The sequence below is a fragment of the Saccostrea echinata genome, unplaced genomic scaffold, assembly GCF_033153115.1.
Source record: "Saccostrea echinata isolate AGI-Se365-2 ecotype Australia unplaced genomic scaffold, CSIRO_AGI_Sech_v1 ptg000056l, whole genome shotgun sequence".
Classification (NCBI taxonomy): Eukaryota; Metazoa; Mollusca; class Bivalvia; order Ostreida; family Ostreidae; genus Saccostrea; species Saccostrea echinata.
The window spans coordinates 7,433,786-7,455,631 of record NW_026889805.1 but is presented as its reverse complement, the minus strand read 5'-3'; the positions used below and the strand labels follow the sequence as shown (position 1 = coordinate 7,455,631).

The window sequence follows — 21,846 nt, the reverse complement described above, 5'->3', positions numbered from 1 at the left end:
GGCCATAAAACATATTTATTAAAAAGAAGGTCACAGTGACCTACTTTTTGAACTTTGCAGGCATTCGATTTCAAAGCGTTTTAGAGGCATAATTTGGACATTTTAAGTCCTATGATCATAAAACTTTGTAAGTTGATGCATCTTGGGTTCTCAAAAAAGGTCAACTGAAAAGTAGGTCACCGTGACCTACTTTTCAATTTATATGACTATAATTAAATATTTCAGGTACTAATTGGCTTAGAATCATCAAACTTTGTCAGTTGATGCATCTTGGGTCTTCGGAGTAGGTCGACTAAAAAGTAGGTCACAGTGACCTACTTTTGAAAATTTATGGCGTTAATTAAATATTTCGGGTACTAATTGGCTTAGAATCATCAAACTTTGTCAGTTGATGCATCTTGGGTCTTCGGAGTAGGTCGACTAAAAAGTAGGTCACCGTGATCTACTTTTGGAAAATTTATGGCTTTAATAAAATATTTCGGGTACTAATTGGCTTAGAATCATAAAACTTTGTCAGTTTATGCGTCATGGGTCCTCGGAGAACAACAACTGAAAAGTAGGTCACGGTGACCTACTTTTGAAATTTTATGGCTGTATTTAATATTTTCAGGAATTATTTGGCTTAGAATCGTCAAAATTTGTCAGTTGATGCATCTTTGGTCCTCGGAGTAGGTTGACTGAAAAGTAGGTCACGGTGACCTACTTTTGAAAATTTATGGCTTTAATTAAATATTACAGGTACTAATTGGCTTAGAATCATCAAACTTTGTCAGTTGATGCATCTTGGGTCCTTGGAGTAAAACAATTGAAAAATAGGTCACTTTGACCTACTTATAAAATTTTATGGTTATAATTTTAAAAAATATTTTAGGTATTAATTGGCTTAGAATCATCAAACTTAGTTGATGGGTCCTCAGAGAATGACAAGTGATAAGTAGGTCACCATGACCAACTCTCAGGTACTAATTGGCTTAGAATCATCTTGGGTTCTCAGAGTGTGAATTGGAATTTCAAGGGTTTATCTAAATATACAGGATACTTCGAGGCTTCAAATAGAAGTGATAGGTTGTACAGTTTATCAGAAGAGCGATTCAAGGCCCATGGGCCTCTTGTATTTTTTCAACATAAATGTATGTGTTGGCTTCAAAGATGAAAATTTCCTTTTTCCTGCACTGTGGTAAAATTTTATGTGGTTTTAATGTTTTTTTTATCATATGCAGAATGAGTTCTGCTGGCAATGCATATGTGAAGCAGATGAAATATGTTTGTGACCATTAAACCAGCTGAAATTTAAGTTAAGAACTTAAGAATTATAATGTTATTTATTTGCATTTCTTATCCTGTTGTGGTTTGGGCTACATGAACCGTGGATATCAACCTGGATAGCACAGTGGGTAAAGCATCTAACATGTAGGGATACTGTTTTGAATTCCTGGTTCAGCCATAAATTTTATCCGTTATTTCCGATCATGACAAGGAGCACACGGCGGGTGTAACCGGTTGGCAGGGGATGCTCATCCCACCTCTGATGTCTTAGAGGTCCGTGTTTGCTCTGCTTCTATTTTGTAATGTTTAATGGACTTTTGAGCTCAAATACAGTTTGTTATCTCCACATATTTCATCATTTGCCTTTATTTTGTGCTTTTGACCATCCCTGGACTTGTAGATGAAAGTGCTGCCAGGGGTAAAGAATCTGGGTTGTGTGCCTTAAGGGTGTGGACAATTTAAAAAGAGATATGTGTAGTGGCTTGGGCAATACGGTCCATGGATGATTCAGGGTAAGATCACCAGACTAATAATGTAAGGATCCAAGGTTCAATTCCTAATCAACCCATAAATTTTCTCCTTTCCCGTTACACTACACAGTGTGTCTATAAAAAAGGGATGTGCAGCAACTTTCCTTTATAGTTTTTATGGACACCCCTGGACATGGACATAAGCATGTTAAACCTTCGTATTGCAATTACTGCTTAGTGTAAAAACCAAATCCAACAAATGCATTTGATATTGATCAAAATCTTTATTTTAGACATCTACAAACAAAACAGCACTATGCATGAGAAGTAACTTGGAAAATATCTTGGGAAGATGCCCTTACTGGCATATAACCACAAGGGTCAAGGTCAAGAGGGATAAAATTGACAACCAGTCTGCCATTTATTGTGCTCCTGATATGTATAATTAAAATGACAGCTTAGTTAGTTTCATTGTTTGTGTTTTTATGTAAAATAAACAAACCTGCATTATCTAATGGAAAGCAAAAAAAAAAAAAAAAAGAAAGAAAAAAGACACATTAAAAAATATTATCAAAATTGAAATTTTGCTTTTTACATTACAAAAAGCATGTACAGGGGACTAGATTCTGTTTGACAATTTTCAGTTTCCATGTTGGGGAAGACTTTAAGTTTCTCTTCATTAGAATGCACTTTTTAAAACAATCATTGATTCCATGTAAAAATCTTTAGTAAATACATGTATGTCATGATCTCATGTTACAAAATAGGCAAAAGAACGAGCTACAATGTATTACTGATTTACTTGTATGTGTAGCTACCAATATCTGCTGGGGAAAAAGGTTCCGAAAGGCACTTCAATTGTATTTTGAAACCATGTTTGCAACACTGTCAAATTAAATGTTAATAACACAAGAAAAAGGGAGTTAACAATACTTGTTGATCTATGAAGAATTACAGAACAATTTATTCTACATGAAAAAGTACTTTTATACATGGGACATGTGTACAGATTTCCTTGTTCACCATCTCTTCAAACATTTATTTATAAATACTGATATATATTCAAATACACATATTTAGTAGGAACTATTCCGATGGTAAAAAGAGTGACACTTGTGTAAGGTGCTATGATATGAAAGCTGAGTGACTACATGTAAATTGTAAGTAGTACAACACCTAGAGAGGAGAGTATATTCACAAAAACATGACAAAAAATTACAAAAGTATAGCTAACAATGCCAGAACTGTATAGCCAGCAGTAGCTTTCTTACTATCTTCCCAGAATACAGTAAAATTCACAATTCAGGTAGTTATCAAACACCTTGCACTGATATACCGTAAACATTCAGATTCTTAACATAAAAAAATACTCTACAAGAATTAAATCAAGTTTTTAAAGATTAAGATGATATCTATTATAAACCTAGCTTTTAAATTAATATTAAACCAAAAATGAAAATTAAAATACATGTACTGGCATTTCCATGATCAGAATAAAAGAAAACAAACTGCTTGTACAGATACACTCAAAGGTGAATTACTGCCTCCATTCTTATGTAATTTACCATACATCATTAAGAATCAAGTGATGATGTGTTTGAAGGAGAAAAAAAAATGTGCAAGTTAATTTTAAGCAGCATACTAAAGATTTACACTTATTTCTCAAAGGGAAGAAAAAAGCATGGATGGAATTAGGCCAATTTGGAATCAGCAGTTCATTTCTATGACATTATAAATCAAGGTACAATATCGTGGTCTAGATTTGAATTGTCTTGTAGCACCTTCAGATCTGATGGAGAATTCATATGGATTTCACTGTGCACATTTCTTCTTTAATCTGTTCTAAGGGATGGGATCTAATTCATAGTACAAGTTATTAAACAAGACTGTTTTATAATACATGTAATAATACTTTAGCACATCTCAAATGTCTGTTAAAATCTTTCACTTAATGATTAAAAAAATAAAACTTTTACAATACGAATATAAAACAAAATAATCATACGTAGCATTTACTTTGGCATCAATGAGACTTTTCTGAGCATGTGTGAACACATAAAATGAAGACACAAAATGTTGGATATTTTTTTTTTTAAGATCAGCACTGACATACATGATACTCCATGATTCTCTGTTTATATCAACAGACAAACTTTGCCATGTCTCTCAGGCAAAAATATAACCCAGGTAATCAATTCTCTACCAAATTATACATAATTATCATTCAAATTAAAAAAAAAACTCGACTGATTCAATAAAAATTTGGTAATCCATGATTTGGTCCCTGTGACAGTCATGCATTTTTTCAAAATAAAAGGTTTTAAGGCACCTCTTAAATAACTGTTTACTTAATGACCTACACAACAGAAGAAAGGGAGCTCGACTAAGACTACAAAATCTACAACACTGCAAACATAGTTATAACTTCTGTAAAAAGACAAAAACCCTTTACTAATAGCTTTTAAATGACGATGTACATGTAAATCATACACAGAATCATAAAGTTTTCTTAAACACAGTACAGGTACTTATCCATTTCATTCATTAGAGCTGTGAGATTAGATGGAAAGTGAAACTGTTTAAGTGAATGTAAGCACCATTTTTTCCTATGAATGAATAATTTGTCTGGAGATTAATAAAAACAGTAAATGATTAAAAAAAAGTTAATGTAATTTACATGTATATGTTCTCTAGAGCACTTACAATAAATACAGTAGATGACATAGATTATTACTTTTTTGTAAAATGTGATTTAGTTTCATTTGAAAACCTATTAGTGGCTCGGAAATGGTTTTCTTTTTCACATTTCTCTCACTTCTGCCTCCTTCCATCTCAAGTTAAAATCCTTAAGTAACATAAAGAGATGCTGATATACCTCAATGTCTTCAGCAATCTGAATAAATATATCACAAAACATTTCTGGGACTGTGTTAGCCGTCTTTGTGTGTGACTTGTAGTCTGGTTTGTTCTCCATGATCAACAAGGAACCATCCCAAGGAATGCTGCCATGGTTAATTAAATATTGTGTCACCGTACAAAGGGATTTCCTTCTTTGTCAAACTGAAGCTGTAGACCTGTGCCTAGAAAAGGAAACATATCAAAATACTAACTATACCTACTCTTTTTTTTTTTTTAAATAATAATAACCACCATCTATATTGATTTAATCTACATCCTCTTTATCAACAAAATAAATAAAATGCTTTGTGAAATAAAATTCATTTCTAAATTTAAAAATATGTATTTGAACTTTAGTATCTTGAACACTGATATGTTGAATAGAAAGAACATGTGAAATACAAGAAACGTGTTTACGCTGAAAACAGAGGGAACGTCAAATACTACACTATGCATAAACATATACAGATATGTGGAGGTGTGTCAGCAGTGCTCATTTTATCATCAATTATGATCTCTAGAAAGCTTGGATATCTTGCAGCTTTTCAATATCCCCTTAAAGTTCAAGATAATGAGGTTCAATTAATAAATTGTGATCTTTGTTGAGAACTCTTACTCTGCTGGTTTTTGGTGCTGAGTTCTGTTGAACTCATGAACTCTTTAAACAAGTCATCCACCACCTCTCCAGCATTCACCCGTGTTTGATCCACCCGTTTACCCTTCTCCAACTCTTCCAGTTTCTGTAAAGTTAGGAATCACAATATTACCTCCCTTTGGCTTCTTCTTGAATTCACACAGCAAGCTCCAATTACAACACTATTGTACATATTTGATGTGCTCATACATGTATATAAAACACAAACTTTACAAGAATAGTAGTACATTAGCACTTTATTCTCAATTTCTTCAATTTAAAAAGTGAATATTTAATTTTTTTACTGAGTAATTTATACTGAAGTGTACTGAACTGTACCTCAAAAAGAGTTTAAAGTTAGAGACAAGAATCTTAAAGTACTAGAATATTTTTTTTATGGGTTAAGGTCTGACAACATGTTGCTCGAATATCTGTTTTGTTTCCCTTCATAATATGCTAAGAATTCATCGCAGTTATCATTGTCATGTGATTTTTAAACTGTTTTCAAAATGTCTAAGGAGATAAAGACAACAAAAAATTGCATTATTGGCAATGCTAGTGATTTTCAATAGGATTATATAGCAAATAGCATCTTCTGGAATCTTACACAAATGCCTGGTAAGGTATCTTAATTTTTTGTGAGGAAACTTGTTAAAGTAGCAATACTTCAATTTGTGGAAAAAATTATATATTATTGAGGAACATGTCACCTGACCTTAAATGAATCTGAATAAATAAATATGGAATCTATCTTGTTATTTGGAGAAACTTAGTCATCAAATGTGCAAAAATTGCCTGTAATCTATCTTTTTTTACATAAACAATCTTCATGAAAATTCTTAATTGTAAGTGTTTCTAAAAAAGGGATTAACATCCCATGTGTTCAATAACATTTTTATTAAAAGGATGACAGCTATATTGAATATGAGAGCTGTTATCCTTTGTAATGAGATTTTGTCGGGTAACTAGAGACTGTCAGCTGTAGGGTAACTAGAGACTGTCAGCTGTAGGGTAACTAGAGACTGTCAGCTGTAGGGTAACTAGAGACTGTCAGCTGTACGACGTACCTTTCTCCTGTCACCTTTTGTGAGATCATTGATTAAAGCTGAGCCGGCGCTAGAGCTCCTACAAAAAAAAAACAAAAACGTCAAGCTTCATCAGTAATACAGCTACTTAAAGAAACATATCCTGACATTTATACTTTACCAAGATCAATAAAAACAAATCAATATATCAGATTTAATTGCTTTTTCCTTTCCTTGTTATCATGATATTGGACAATGAAAACCATTTTAGTTTACACAAATTACGGCTCTCTAAAGCACATTTAAATCGAGAGAATACATAGTTTGTAGCCATATCCTACTTTTTATATATAGCTGTATTGTGTTAGCATTATTATAAAATTGATCCCTGTTGTAACATAAAAAATGAATTCACAGAAAGGTTCATTTTTCAAATAAATCATAACCTTTATCAATCTTACATTTAACACTGATAACATATTCAAAATTCTTTTCTAAAGATTAAATTTAAGCTGATTTAATAACCATACAGGTTGAATATGTCACAGAGAATTTAAATTATCTTGTCATTCATGATTTTAAAAGTTTGCTGAATTGACAAGAAAATCAGTTGTGTAATTCTAAGGCAGAAATTTAATCCTTGATACCTCACAGCTTTTAAATTTCCAGAAATATTAAACTATATATATTCTATAAATTGTAAAGTATATTGAATATTATACATTCTTTCACTTCATTCTCAGCTAAAATTTATTTCAATAAAAGTATAAATAAATTCATCTTTGTACTATGCATAAAATGTATCAGTTCAAAAATACTCTGAAGAATTTCTGAAAACTTATGAAAGACCAGTGAATTTCTAATACATATTTCATCCCCACTTTTTTGTTTTTTAAGAAAATTATGTTTATTGGGAAAATTGAAAAAAATTTACATGGAGAAACATTATGTATTCAACTGCAAAACCAAGACCAAAATAAAGTTTTTCGAATCTATTTGCAGTGTAAATTTAATGCTGTCCATATGTTTCTTTAACCCTTCAGAACACAGGACTAGGTATCTGTATAGGACTGGTAAATCAATGACTGTGGTGTAGCTATAGGACAGGTAAATCACTGACTGTGGTGTAGCTATAGGACTGGTAAATCACTGACTGTGGTGTAGCTATAGGACTGGTAAATCAATGACTGAGCTGTAGCTATAGGACTGGTAAATCAATGACTGAGGTGTAGCTATAGGACTGGTAAATCAATGACTGTGGTGTAGCTATAGGACTGGTAAATCAATGACTGTGGTGTAGCTATAGGACAGGTAAATCAATGACTGTGGTGTAGCTATAGGACAGGTAAATCAATGACTGTGGTGTAGCTGTAGGACTGGTAAATCACTGACTGTGGTGTAGCTATAGGATTGGTAAATCACTGACTGTGGTGTAGCTGTAGGACTGGTAAATCAATGACTGTGGTGTAGCTATAGGACTGGTAAATCACTGACTGTGGTGTAGCTGTAGGACTGGTGAATCACTGACTGTGGTGTAGCTGTAGGACTGGTAAATCAATGACTGTGGTGTACTATAGGACTGGAAAATCAATGACTGTGGTGTAGCTATAGGACTGGAAAATCACTGACTGTGGTGTAGCTATAGGACAGGTAAATCAATGACTGTGGTGTAGCTATAGGACAGGTAAATCAGTGACTGTGGTGTAGCTATAGGACTGGTAAATCAATGACTGTGGTGTAGCTGTAGGACTGGTAAATCACTGACTGTTGTGTAGCTATAGGACTGGTAAATCACTGACTGTGGTGTAGCTATAGGACAGGTAAATCAATGACTGTGGTGTAGCTATAGGACTGGTAAATCACTGACTGTGGTGTAGCTATAGGACTGGTAAATCACTGACTGTGGTGTAGCTGTAGGACTGGTGAATCAATGACTGTGGTGTAGCTGTAGGACTGGTAAATCAATGACTGTGGTGTACTATAGGACTGGAAAATCAATGACTGTGGTGTAGCTATAGGACTGGTAAATCACTGACTGTGGTGTAGCTATAGGACTGGTAAATCACTGACTGTGGTGTAGCTATAGGACAGGTAAATCAATGACTGTGGTGTAGCTATTGGACTGGTAAATCAATGACTGTGGTGTAGCTATAGGACTGGTAAATCAATGACTGTGTTGTAGCTATAGGACAGGTAAATCAATGACTGTGGTGTAGCTATAGGACAGGTAAATCAATGACTGTGGTGTAGCTATAGGACAGGTAAATCAATGACTGAGGTGTAGCTATAGGACTGGTAAATCAATGACTGTGGTGTAGCTATAGGACAGGTAAATCAATGACTGTGGTGTAGCTATAGGACAGGTAAATCAATGACTGTGGTGTAGCTATAGGACTGGTAAATCAATGACTGTGGTGTAGCTATAGGACAGGTAAATCAATAACTGTGGTGTAGCTGTAAGACTGGTAAATCAATGACTGTGGTGTTGCTGTGGTGTAGCTGCTGTTTGTTTACCTTGTGTGAGTAGCGTAAGGATTCTTCTCGCTCCCTACACTAGACTGCCGACTATGGCCAAGGGAGGCATACCCTGTAGATCCTCGTGAGTGCTGACTGGTATAGCTGTCATTTCTCTGATGATTCTTCAATCCTTCACTGTCGGGATTCTGGGGGTGCATATCTACTTCAGGAGAATCTGAGGGGATAAAATGTACAATCAGTTATGGAATATTTGTCAAATTAAAAAAAAACCTTTGGTTTCATTTAAGTAAGCTTCTTTATAATAATACAAGTCTATCTTCATACTCATACTATACTCATCAAGCTTTTGGTTTCAATACAAGAACTACTTGATTAATGATTATCTGATGCAATATAACCGATTACTACCAGAACAATATTTGTAAGTTTGAGTTAATGCTTCTGTACCTGTTATGATATTTGGACGGTTCTTACGAGGTTGAATACCATACCTGATATGATGTTTGGACGGTCCTTGCGAGGTAGACTACCATACCTGTTATGATATTTGGACGGTTCTTACGAGGTTGAATACCATACCTGATATGATGTTTGGACAGTCCTAGCATGGTAGAATACCATACCTGTTATGATATTTGGACGGTCCTTGCGAGGTAGACTACCACACCCACTACTGGCACTGTTAGAGGCTAGACTGCCCTCACTACATTCCTCTATACGAACGGCTGGCTGGTCTATATCATCATACCACTTAGTGGTGTGACGTGGGCTGAATTAAAAAAAAACAAAAAACTATTCCATCAATGCTGTCTTCCCCATCTTCATTAATCTTTATTTTCAAATGTCTACCTTTGTATTTTGAGTCAATGTGTGACCATTGACAGGTTATCTTAGAAAAAGTTCAAAACAGAGACACTTCATGGGAAGTTTAAGTCCCAAAATAGGTTCTCCTTCAATATTGATTCATTTTATTTTATTTTAGTTAAATTACTTTCCTTAAGTAAACTACAGAGTGATTGATAAATCACTTTAAGAGTACAAAGCTGAGCAGATAGTCCTAAGGAAATTGATTTAATCTAAGAGAAAAAAAATAAATGACACATCGATGTAAGGAAAGTTTTGTAGTTTAAACAAATATTGAAGGAATTCATTTGTTCTTTGAAATCCCTTTAACATTTGATACTTAGATTCTCTAGTATCTAAACCTATGTTATCCAGCCCTAAAATAATATTTAGTCTCCATATTACATAATATGTACAAGTATGCAAGTCTAATGTAAGAAACACAGGAATGCTCTTAAAAGTGTGAAATGATTCCATAGACCCTAGTATAGCTTCTATTGAAAAACAATTTATAACATACAGTGTAATGACATTGTTGGTTAAATAGGAGGACCAGGTAAATAATGTACGGTTTTCATTTTGAGGGAGTGTTTAACAAAAAAATTTAAGAAATTAATCCACAAAATATGAATATCTAATATAAATACATGACTCATTCTAAAGTAGTGTGCTTACACTTTAAAAACTGGGTCACCAGAGATCAAGGTCATCTCCAAGGTGAGTTCAATGGTGGAGTTGTCTTGCCGATGCTTGGAGTCATAACCTTCCAACAGGAATTTCCTGGTCTGGTGTCCAGATCCAGCAAACTCGGACAGATTAATGTCCACAAAGCCCAGCTTCTGATATGCCTTCCCTCCTTTCTGATCCTGTAATGAATAATGTGTATAATTACTAATTTATACATGGGTAAAGATAATCTAAAAACTGCTTTCAACAACACAAAATCATGATTCATTTGAGACTATAAACTATGAAAAAAACAATTACATGTGTATTAACTTAAAACAATTCATAATTCTTTCAGAGAAATGTGATTAAGTAGTAACTTTGAAATCTTCGTGTGTATTACACTGTAAATTATTGTATCTAATCAATAAGTACTAAAAAGTTTTCAGATGTTAAATCTTATACATGTAGATTCTATTTATTTTACAAGCACAGCTGTTCTGAGAGCTAGTAAATACGCCTCCCCAACACTTGTAATAATTTCTCTGTATCTGATTTCAGCTGGGTGCTAGTCTCTTGTCAAGATTTACTGACAAGGACAGACATTGCTGTTGTAAATTCAGTTGTAGTCTGAATTCTGTCAATTACATACCATACGCACAGAGACTCTGCACACACAGGGGTCCAGAAAGCCTGTGCTGGCATTGGCTGTTACTTTACATTGGAAATTGTACGAAGTCCTCCACGATACACTGTGGTTCTTTATTTCTTCCCTACAAAGTAATAAAAACATCTAGGTCAGTATGTGTAGAAGTACACCTTTAATGGTGGCTGGCATTGACAGATTTCCTATTAATAACTGAACTCCTTTTCCTATTGATGATAACCATGTATCTTAGATTGCCTCATCAACTTAGAGTCAAAGATGAATGAAAATGCTTCTATCCTATCAATTCATAGAGCTAGACTTGAAAAACCTATTATATCTAAAAAGTCTTAGGAAGTTAGCACTGAAGAAACATATGCAGCTGATCATTAGCGGGAGGAAGAATAAAGACAGAACTGGTGAAGACCCCAGGTCTGCACTGATCTACCACCCTATAACTGGTACAGAGAAGAGTACTTTACAACCTTAGGAAACCTGATAACCGCTGCACCAGAACCTGAGGCAGGATTCTGAGTAGAGTGTAATTGTATCTGGTCAGATTATGGCACATTCCGCATACATGTATTATCAAGTACAGTTTATATAATTACAGGGATATCATAGATCCTGTTACAAAGTATACTTCTTGAATAATTATATATTCCTCATTCAATAGTGCATAACTGACATTTTGTGAGTACTTTTAGTCTTAGACAGATTTAACAGTAGATACATTGCAGATTCATACTGGCTTATTTTGACACTGATAACCAAGTTCATAAGAGACTGTCAGTGCAGAGTAACACATTATAATGAAACTCAGAAGACTGTACTGCCATGTTGATGAATTATTTGATGCTATAAACAGAATCATGACCACCCTGAAGCAAACCCTTAATCATGACCTAAAACTTTCTAATCTCATCTGTATTATGTAACAGGCAGAGGTGATGAAAGAAACTTCACTTGATCTACAACAGAGTGTAGATCATTACCCAAAGGCAGTAAATGTTTATGGTAAAAAAAAATAATGAAGAAATAAAGTTATACACAAATAAATATACAGAAAAGCTGGTAGAGTTAATTAATTAAAACTTTATCTGTAGAAATTTTTTTTTCTTTTCTGTGTCAAATATTGAACACTTATGTAAGATCTTACTTAAGACAATATAAACTTCTCTGAGGTAATGGAATGAACAATATAAAATGGTAGATCTGCCGGTAAACCTAGGATAATGATACATGTAAATGAATTCTGGTACAAACAATACCACATAAGATACTGAAATGATTAAATAAGTTACTTTAATGGTACTGTATTGTACATATAAGATGAGTCAGATATTTTCTAGTTTTTTTTCTGCATGGTTAGGGAATATACATCATATATACAAGGTGAGAATAGTTCCAGTAACATCAAACTATCATCATGGCTGTCCTTATACCAAAGGAGTACTCCAGAACTTTAAGCAAAGCTCCCTCTAAATAACATTAGAAAATATAAAATATACCCTATTTTTTATTATAAAAGGGCATTTAATTGTTGGTACAGTATAACAAACAACAATACAGAAATTAGAGAGGAGAACTGCCCCCACTCCACCCCCCACCCCCAAATGAATTTGGAATGTAGTGAATTTCTACAAACAGTTTTGGTTAAGGTTCAGTGTTGCACTCAGCCATGTAATCAACTTTCCAATCCAATTATAGAAAATTAACCATGACATACTGCAACAGAATAGGGAGGTGGGAATTGAGAGAGTGCTAGGCTGTATCCTAATCAATAGCACTGCTCTGTTGGGACTATACTAGTATGATATAGTAAACAATCAAGTCTAACTTTACTGGGGCTTTATAGAACTCTTCCTGAACTGTTAATTCTAATCCTAATCCTTACAAATGGCCTTGAGTTTTCACAGAACATTTATTTTAGCCTCTGCCAAAAACCGAGTCGATAGCAGAAAAAAAGCTGATCACTTTAACACAAAATCTGTCTAGCACAAGACTTATATTTGTTTCTCAAAGATAAATTTTGTTTGTTTTTTCTGATAGGTAAGAAACCTGTATTTAGATACAAGGTGAGAAAATAAGAATTGAGTTTCTCCCCTATTTTTTTTTTACTCATTTGCAGTGCAATTCACTCACAATTAAGTCGTTGTATGACTGTAGGAGAAAACTTTGAAGATGGAATTTGCTGAACAAACTAATTTACCTCCGACTAAGCAACTCCCTTTCCCTATAGTTACAAACATTTGGCTATATACTTGGTGAGGGGAAATGCTATATACGAACAATATTATCACAAGTTCTTTTAAGACTTTTTACACAGTTGTCTGCACATATTAACAACTATCTTAAATCTAACAGTTTGTGTTGATAAAAGATTAAGTTTAAGAAAACAGCCCTTTATTCCAAGAATCAGTCTTGGTATTTAATATAAGAGATCACTAACAACGGCTTTTTTGTGTGGGTGTCATATATTTTTAGGAAATTATATGTTTCTATTCATTTACAATCAGTTCATTCAAAATATAGTATGTTCTATACCTATGATTTATATTGCTCTAAGTGACTCTCAATGTTTTATTTTGCAAAATAATAATACTTAATACAAATGTCATGAGAAAATAAAATAAAACAAGGGTTGGATTATATATCCTCAAGTCCCATTCAGCCTTTCAGGAAAGGACATAAAAAGTTTTTAGATCTTTTTGCCATTCCCAATCTGTTAAATTAAATGTGTCCATATTAATGCCGTAGGATTTGTGTTTTCCTCCACACTAAGAAGCTGAAACAAAACCAGTGTCTTGCAAAAAATCTTGCAATTTGAAGATCATACGTTGGAATGAGAGTGACTTAGAAAGAGAGAACTTATCAATTTGTAGCTTTATGTATTACAAAAACATATAACACACCTAATATTTACAGATCATACATGTATATAGGGTGTATATATTTTTTTTCTTTACAAAAGTCTGTTACAATCATTATCAGACAATCATGCTAGAATGTGATACATACACTCACAAGGAAAATTATCACTCAATTCATCAGTCTGCAGCAAAACATAAGAAAATGGTTGCCAACGTCAGAGATTAGGCCATTCCAAGTTTTTTCTATGTTTAGCGTCCGCGTGCGCCTTGGTTTTTGACACCACATATCACAAAAAACAAAGTCATGAGTCCTCAAATTGAATATTCTGGTCAAAATCACTGAATTCTGTCAATTTCTCAAAATATTTGTCTACAATATGTCAAATTAGGAATATTGTAAGCATTGAATACCTTGATTTTGCTGAAGAATAGGTTTTTTCTGCGAGAAAAATAGAATAATGAAATCAAATCTTTGAGCGACGTTATTTTTATGACTATAAAGTCTGTGTTTTATTTTTAAAATTTTGGTTTGTGTGTTTTTTGCGAATAGGTAGATAGGTTTTTGAAAGATGGGTGAACGCTAAACAGAGAAAAAACTTGGAATGGCCTTAGGGCAGATTCTATGTAAGTCAAAATCAGTTCTAAAAGAGTTAGTACATGTAATAACTAACCTCTCCCCCCCCCCCCCCCCAAATACACACACAGTTTTACTCAGAATACTGTCTGTAAAACCTTTAATGTTTGATTGTCTATCAATCCTACAAAGTTATTGGGGATTTGTGTATATATAAGCACCTCAAATAAGAAAACACCAAAGCCATAACACAATGATAACAATACAACTTAGGAAAAGAAATGAAATAGCAGGAAATTAATGGTAAAATGAATCCATTGAAAGCATCAAATTTTTATCTGAGTGTGTCATCAAGTAACATGACTCTTTTTTAGACCCTGCACAGGGTGACTGTCCTTGGAGTGACCTTCATTAATCCTGTCCTAGGGTCATTTCAGTATACAGCAATTATGTAGCATTTTCTCTACATGATACAGATCCTGACTAAAATCCTTAGTAATCACCCACCTATCTAACTCATCTAACTACAATATCAACATAAAACATGACAAAGACTCCATAAATAATGACTGCACAGGAGAATCTAAGTAATGACATGCCATTAGCACTTCAGATGTGTTCCCACAAGTTTGGAGGAAATTCTCACATCACAGACAAGCATTTACTGTTCAATCTGAACTTTCCCAAGGTTTATCTTACAATTTTGATGTAAAGTATACCTTTTTATACCATCAGAAACCTACATTTTATTTATTCTCAGATTTTTTTCTTCTAAAAAATATACAAATCATTGGAGACTTTACTGCATTACTAAGGGAACTGAAGTCCAATATGAAGTGCAGTAATTTACTTATTCCATCAATACCCAGTGATGTAAATAATAGCTAATTGATACAGATCAATATTATAGATGGCGAGATTTATTGATCCATAGTACAACCACAACCACCAATAGATGGAGCTGAGTATGACAAATAAACAGCAGTTCTGTAAGAATCTACAAATAACCATTATCTGAATCAAATGACATTCATTTTCCCATTCCTACATATCACTGACTTGTATCACATACTTGAGTAAAGTACAGAGTTTGAACCAATTTCTAGGACTTTTTCCTGTCATGTGTAAACATGCATTCCATTCCATAGCATTTTAAACAAATATTGTTATTATGTGACATCATATTACAAGATAATATGCTGCATACTGAATTGTAACTCTGACATAAACATGACAAAGCCCCACAACAGTATTGCATCCATGTGATTTTACATATTTTATGTAATATGATGAGAATAAAGTGGAAAAGAAAACCATTCATTGTGGAAAAGAAAACCATTCATTAACTTATTCATATTATCAATGATAAGTTGTATTCAATTTAAATATCCGGAGAGTAACCTCAGTGTCAAACAAGAAAATAAAGATGCCTGCGTTAATTATCCTAAGTGACTAAGTCATCTACTACTTGGTCTTGTTTGTTTGTATGTAAACAGGATGAGTTGGCTGATACTAAGGTCAAACGAAGACTAATTGTAATATCAAACAGAGGTACACACAGAGGGCTACCTCTATCAACAGAAGGTTAACAATTTATTATCTATCCATACACATACTATCTCTCTCTCATTATCTCTCTATCAATACTGAACATGTACTCTTCATTGGCATAGGTAAACACATCTTTCAATCAGCTCAGTCCCACTAATAATTATTTACTGATAAGATTAAAATAACATTCTTTCTCTCTAATGTATATGTGTACTTATCAGTACTAAAAACAAGGGGATCATGGGGCACATCGCTCACCTGAGTTATTATGGCCCTGCTGTTCTCCATTAGCAAATTTTTTTCCCCTTTATATTCTTATGTAAAACTTTGACCGCCGGGGGTCAAGAATTGAACAAATTTAAATCTACACTACCTGAGGATGCTTCCATATTAACATGACTAATCATTGCTTAGTTTTTCTTGAGTATAAAATTTAAAAAAAAATCCTATACATTCCTATGTAAAACTTTGATTGCCCATTGTGGTACCCCTCCCTCTGGGGCTAATTATTTGATAAACTTTAATCTACACTACATGAAGATGCTTCCATATAAATATGACTTATCGCTCTGAGAAAAAGATTTTTTAAAGATTTTTTCTTAATATTCCTATGTAAAATTTTGATCACCCATTGTGGCCCAGCCCTTCCTTCCAGGGTCAAGATTCTGAATCTACACTACCTGAAGTTGCTTCCATGCACATATGAATAATCATGGCTTTGCTGTTCTTGAGAAGAAGATTTTTAAAGATTTTTCCTTTGTATTCCTATGTAAAAATTTGATTGCCCATTGTAGCCCCATCCTAACCCCAGGGGGTCATAATTTGAACAAACTGAATCTGCACTACCTGAGGATGCTTTCATATAAATATGACCAATCAAGCCTTGCAGTTCTTGAGAAGATTTTAAAAGACTTCATCCTATATATTTCCATGTAAACTTTGATCCTCGTCTGTGGCCCCATCCAACCCTCAGGGGGCATGATTTGAACATATTTGAATCTACATGTCAGGAAGTTTTCAAAGAAGTTTAAACTTTTTTGGCTCAGTGGTTCTTGAGAAGAAGAATTTTAATTGCCACCACCTTATTTTTGCCTTTTTTTTAATTTATCTCCCCTTGGAAGGGGCACCCCTTCATTTAAACAAACTTGAATCCCCTTCACCCAAGGATACTCTGAGGCAAGTTTGATTGAAACTGGTCCAGCAGCTCTTGAGATGAAGTTGAAAATGTGAAAATTTAGGTATGAAACACAACTGCATGACAACAGAAAAAAAAAACCCAGATACCAATAGGTCACCTTAGTGACTCAGATGACCTAAAAAAAATGTGTATTCCCATCTCTTGATGCAACAATTTTTAATAAGATTACCCTAAATTTGTGGTGATTACCTCCCACTTAGGTTTTTTTTTTTAAAACTTGGTCACTTTTTAAGTTTTATGACATGGTTTTAAGCTGCAGTTCACAATTCTCTACAGATGCACTGACAAAGTTTCTTTATTCTAGGTCTAACTCTACATGAGCACCAAAAAGCTTTTGACATATTTTTGCATATCATTTCAATTAATTTTAATACAAGGTCACCAGTGACCTTAAGGTAGGGTGAGACACACCTTCTACCAAAGATGCAACTGAAAATTTAAAGCCAAAAACTTTTCCAGTTATGAGCCTGACAGGGTTTTACCATATTTGCCATTTTATCTTGATTAAAGATTATAGTGACCTAACTTAAATGTGTGAAACACCATCTACCCAAGATGCATAAGTTGACAAAGTTGGATGATTCTAAGCCTTATAGTATAGTACTTAAGTTAAAATTATAAAATCCAAAACAAAATGACAGAGTCCATAAATTTAAAAAAAAAAAAAAAAAGTAAAATGAAGAAAAATTGTCCAATCAAATTTAAATCCATGTACCAGGTGCACATCTTCATTTGGTGAATAAAGAGTGCATGAATTTTTAGACAAATCCAAGCAGTCTTAAATCATGTTCAGAAAAAAATCTTTTCTAGTCTACAGACATGCAGATGGAAGGTCATGCCAATTCTAACATACCCCCCTCCTCCAAAAAAAACTTTGTTTGCAGGGGTATAATTAGACATTCAAAATATTTACATCCATTGCTCCCCATACTTGTATATATGAAACACTAGAACAATATAAGTGATTGTAGTTAATATCAAGGGAAAATAAAGAATTTCTTCATTTGAAGTTTGGTTATTGCAGCTTCTCAAGATTATTATCCATAAGAGGGTCTTCCTTTTGGCAGAATTGACATTCAATTAACAACGGGCTTCTTACATTTATAAGCCAACACTTCTTATTCAAAGTACAAGTTTGACAACAGTGTTTCTTTTCCCATTGAGGAGCTCATGTTTCAAAGTCCTTTTAGCTGGCTATCAAATCTATTCACAAGGAATATTTGGGAGGAACTGTTAATGAATCACAAGCATCTCTTGATTTAAAACCAGTTAAACAGGGGTCTACACCTACATGCATTGTACATTTCATGGTTCATAAACTTTTCAAAGTTTATGTAGGAGTTCAATAGACGGTAAAAATAGGTAACTTTATGGTTTATCACAGATAAAAGTAGTAACTAAACATTTCACACTTAACAAAAAGGGGTCTAATATTCAACTAAAATTATTACAAAATAGAAATCAAAACTTTGTTTTAATTAAATGTTTGGCCACAAGACACCTGTGTTTCTAGATTTGCAAGGTACATGTATTATATTTCATCCAAAACAGCAACTCCTGTTAGCATAATAATTACACTGCAGCAGAGCAGGGCATTATTGGACTCTGTTTTGTGTGTGGATATAAATGGACACATTAAGAACTAGATACATTCAAGCTGATTTATTCTAGGTTAAAAGTTTATTTCTTCTTGAAATCCTCAATCAAGACAAGATGTACAACATTTGCAATCCAGCTGTGATTAGGGACTTAAATAAAGATGCTACACACATAATACCTAATCTACTGTCTAGGATACTCCTCCATCTCCTCCATCAATGTGTATAATCATCTCTTTGTAAGCTTTACATGAACAGATCTTGTATGACATAATAAGATAAGACTTTAATTCCAAATTGAACATGCAAATTTGCATGTTCATGAATAACATAAGTTACAAAATTAACCAATAAACATAATTAAATGATAATTTTATTTGTTTGTTTCCTCTATATCCCTTTAAGAATTGTTCACATATATTGGGACACCAACCACTGCTGGTGGACCATGGAAGGCTGCAAATTTAGAACTGTACTTGGCACTTATGGCCATTGAGAACTCAGAAGTGAGGGATCTTTTTTTTTGTGCCAGCATTTACTGTGACATGGGACCTCGGTCTATATGGTGTCATGTGAGGGACTGGTCTACATGGCCCACACAGGGATTCAAATGGTACCATAAGGATAAAATCCTTACTCCGCAACTCTGGAACAAAACACTCAACCAGTGCTCCACAAGGGCTACTTTAAGCCTTAACAATAGTAAAGTTACCATATTTAATCTTGGTGTTTGTAATATCACTTCTTAAAATAAAATAGTCTAAATAAACATGTATTTAAAAAAAAACAATTGCAAGTATTACACACCAAATGTTACTATGCTATGGTATGATCAATTCTTAATAAATTGAGGCAAGCTGCTGACAAAAATATTGATCTTACAAGGACTTCAACAGCCACATTTAAAGTCAGCTTTTCACAAATTCTATGATTGCTATAATGTCCTTGTTTATAAAAACCACCTACCATTGGGTTGAATTTTGTCTGACATGATGGATACCATTTGTTAGGTCATCGCTTTTATACTAAATTTGACTATGGTTTACTCTGAATACCTGATTAATACTTAGGGCTCACAGAAGGCATGACTGGTGGTCAACAGGGGGTGCTTACTCTTCCTAGGCACCTGATCTGGCCTCTGGTGTTTCCAGGGGTCCGTGTTTATGCCGTGTTCACGATTCGTTTAGTATACTGGATTTATGAGATTGCTCACTGTTCGTTATCTTCACATTTTACATAGGTACACATAATTCAATGAAATTTGAAAATGGTAAATTATATCTGCAAAAGATGTAAAAGGAGTAACAATTTCATTTAAAACCCAACCATCATGACCATTAGGACATTTATTTCATCAATTTATAAATTATAAGCAAACACTGCTTTATATACATGTGAAAAAGAAAAATTATCTGTAACAAATGAAAAGCAAAATTTTAAAAGCACATGAAGAAATTATTTTCATGTTGGGTTTTTCAAGTTAAGTGAAAGTAGTATTGAAGCCAAATTTAGTTTAATGGATACAAGCCAAATCTATTCAATAATCCTGCAAATCTTCGGACATACACATGAGTCATCAGAATCTATACTGGAGTCAAATTGTGTGAAATATGAAATGTTTACTTGATAAAAACTATTATAAAATAGACAAACATGTTTAAAACATTAAAATTCCCTTAACAGTAGATGAGAGAAATACAGATACTTCACACAGTCACTATCCTGCATGTTCCTATTGATTTAGCAGTTGATTATAAGGGTGAGACTGTAATAAATTATGAAATACAAAGGAGTAATTTTAATGGCATTAAAGACAATGACTACAAAGGAACATTAATTAAACAAGTCTCAACAAGTGAAATAAAAAGGCTACGTTTGTTTCCTAGGGAATCTAACTGAGCCACTTCAATATTGCCCCATACTGATTGATTTCTTTTAAAACAAAATTTGCTTAATTTCCAGTGGAAATTGATTTAAATTAAATTGATTTCATTTTTTTAATCTGAATAAATTATCAAAAAAAGTTTGTAATATAAAGACATTTTAAAATCTATTTATCATGAGGCTTGCTTGGTGACAGCTTCACTTTATACCTCTGATAGTCTCTGTCAATGATGACAATAACACTGAATTGATTATATGGTTAATTTTGGTTGAAATAAAGTTTGAAGTAAATAAAACTTCAAAATTAACTCCAACCCACTGACCTACTAAATATTCTCTTCTGAGAAGTGGACAGGCAATTCACATATTTTACATGTAGGCTTAGCCTATACATTGGCTATGTCTGTCCACTTCTCTAAAGAGAATATTCGTAACTGTGTTATATTGTACATGGATCTAACATATTTTACTTTCTTTGTGCCTCATATCAAAATATACTGAGTAGATACCAATTACTGTATACAACAATCAATTTAACAATGTAGGGCTTATACAAAAGCTACAGATTTTGACATGCATTGAAATGTAGCAGCAATATTGTGAAGAAATTTTTCCCAATATATCACAGAAGCCCTACATTGCATCTTTTTAAGCCTGTATTTTACCTTGTGCTTTGTTCTGAAAAGTTTCCTCCCTCCAAGAGCCGAATTTTGGCAAAGAGCAATCCACTAATGAATGGAACTGAAGACAACTCTTCAAGTCTAAAGTTAACATTAAACTTGAACCTCTTTTTCTTCATAATGAATAAAGACATCATTTTTGAAATGAGAGTCATGTCATACTGATATTGTGGGAATTCCCAACTTCAGATTAATTTCTGAAAAGTTACATTATTAAATTCCATAAAGAAAAACTCCTACACTACTATGAAAAATTTCAATTGATAGGTAAACTGATCGATAAATCCATCATTGGAATTTTCACAGGAAAGATGACTTGCGAGCTGATGTGGATTTGAATGTTAATATACAATTAATGGATATTTCAGACAGAGCAGTGCAAAAGCATATCCAAAACACACAGATTACATCCTATACACTCTATATGTTAAAATACTGATTCCGATTTAGGTCACCATCCCATATAACTTGTTTGATCAACTGTTACTCCTGTGCTGTGCAAGCACTTGCCAGCAACTCCTCATGCACCTGCGCACTTCTGCTTCATTTTCAACTTCCGGTT

At 33.6% G+C, this 21,846-nt stretch overlaps 1 protein-coding gene across 1 annotated transcript; it reads right to left on the bottom strand.

Moving 5' to 3' along the window:
• Nucleotides 1–2,000: 2,000 nt before the first annotated feature.
• Nucleotides 2,001–21,806, bottom strand: LOC133172985 (early estrogen-induced gene 1 protein-like). The gene is made up of 8 exons (XM_061307852.1): nt 21,270–21,806; nt 10,933–11,053; nt 10,290–10,480; nt 9,395–9,540; nt 8,808–8,985; nt 6,336–6,393; nt 5,251–5,374; nt 2,001–4,816 (listed from the first exon to the last, which is right to left on the bottom strand). Exons 1-8 carry the CDS (start codon nt 21,437–21,439, stop codon nt 4,764–4,766), a joined length of 1,041 nt encoding a protein of 346 aa, XP_061163836.1. The 5' UTR covers nt 21,440–21,806; the 3' UTR covers nt 2,001–4,763.
• Between the last annotated feature and the right edge of the window lie 40 nt (nt 21,807–21,846).

Coding starts and splice junctions, on each gene's coding strand:
- LOC133172985 (XM_061307852.1), bottom strand. CDS start 21,439: ATGACTCTCATTTCAAAAATGATGTCTTTATTCATTATGAAGAAAAAG. Junction 8,986..9,394: donor CCGTCCAAATATCATAACAG/GTATGGTATTCT, acceptor TTATCCCCTCAG/ATTCTCCTGAAGTAGATATG. Junction 4,817..5,250: donor CAGCACCAAAAACCAGCAGA/GTAAGAGTTCTC, acceptor TTCCTTTTCTAG/GCACAGGTCTACAGCTTCAG.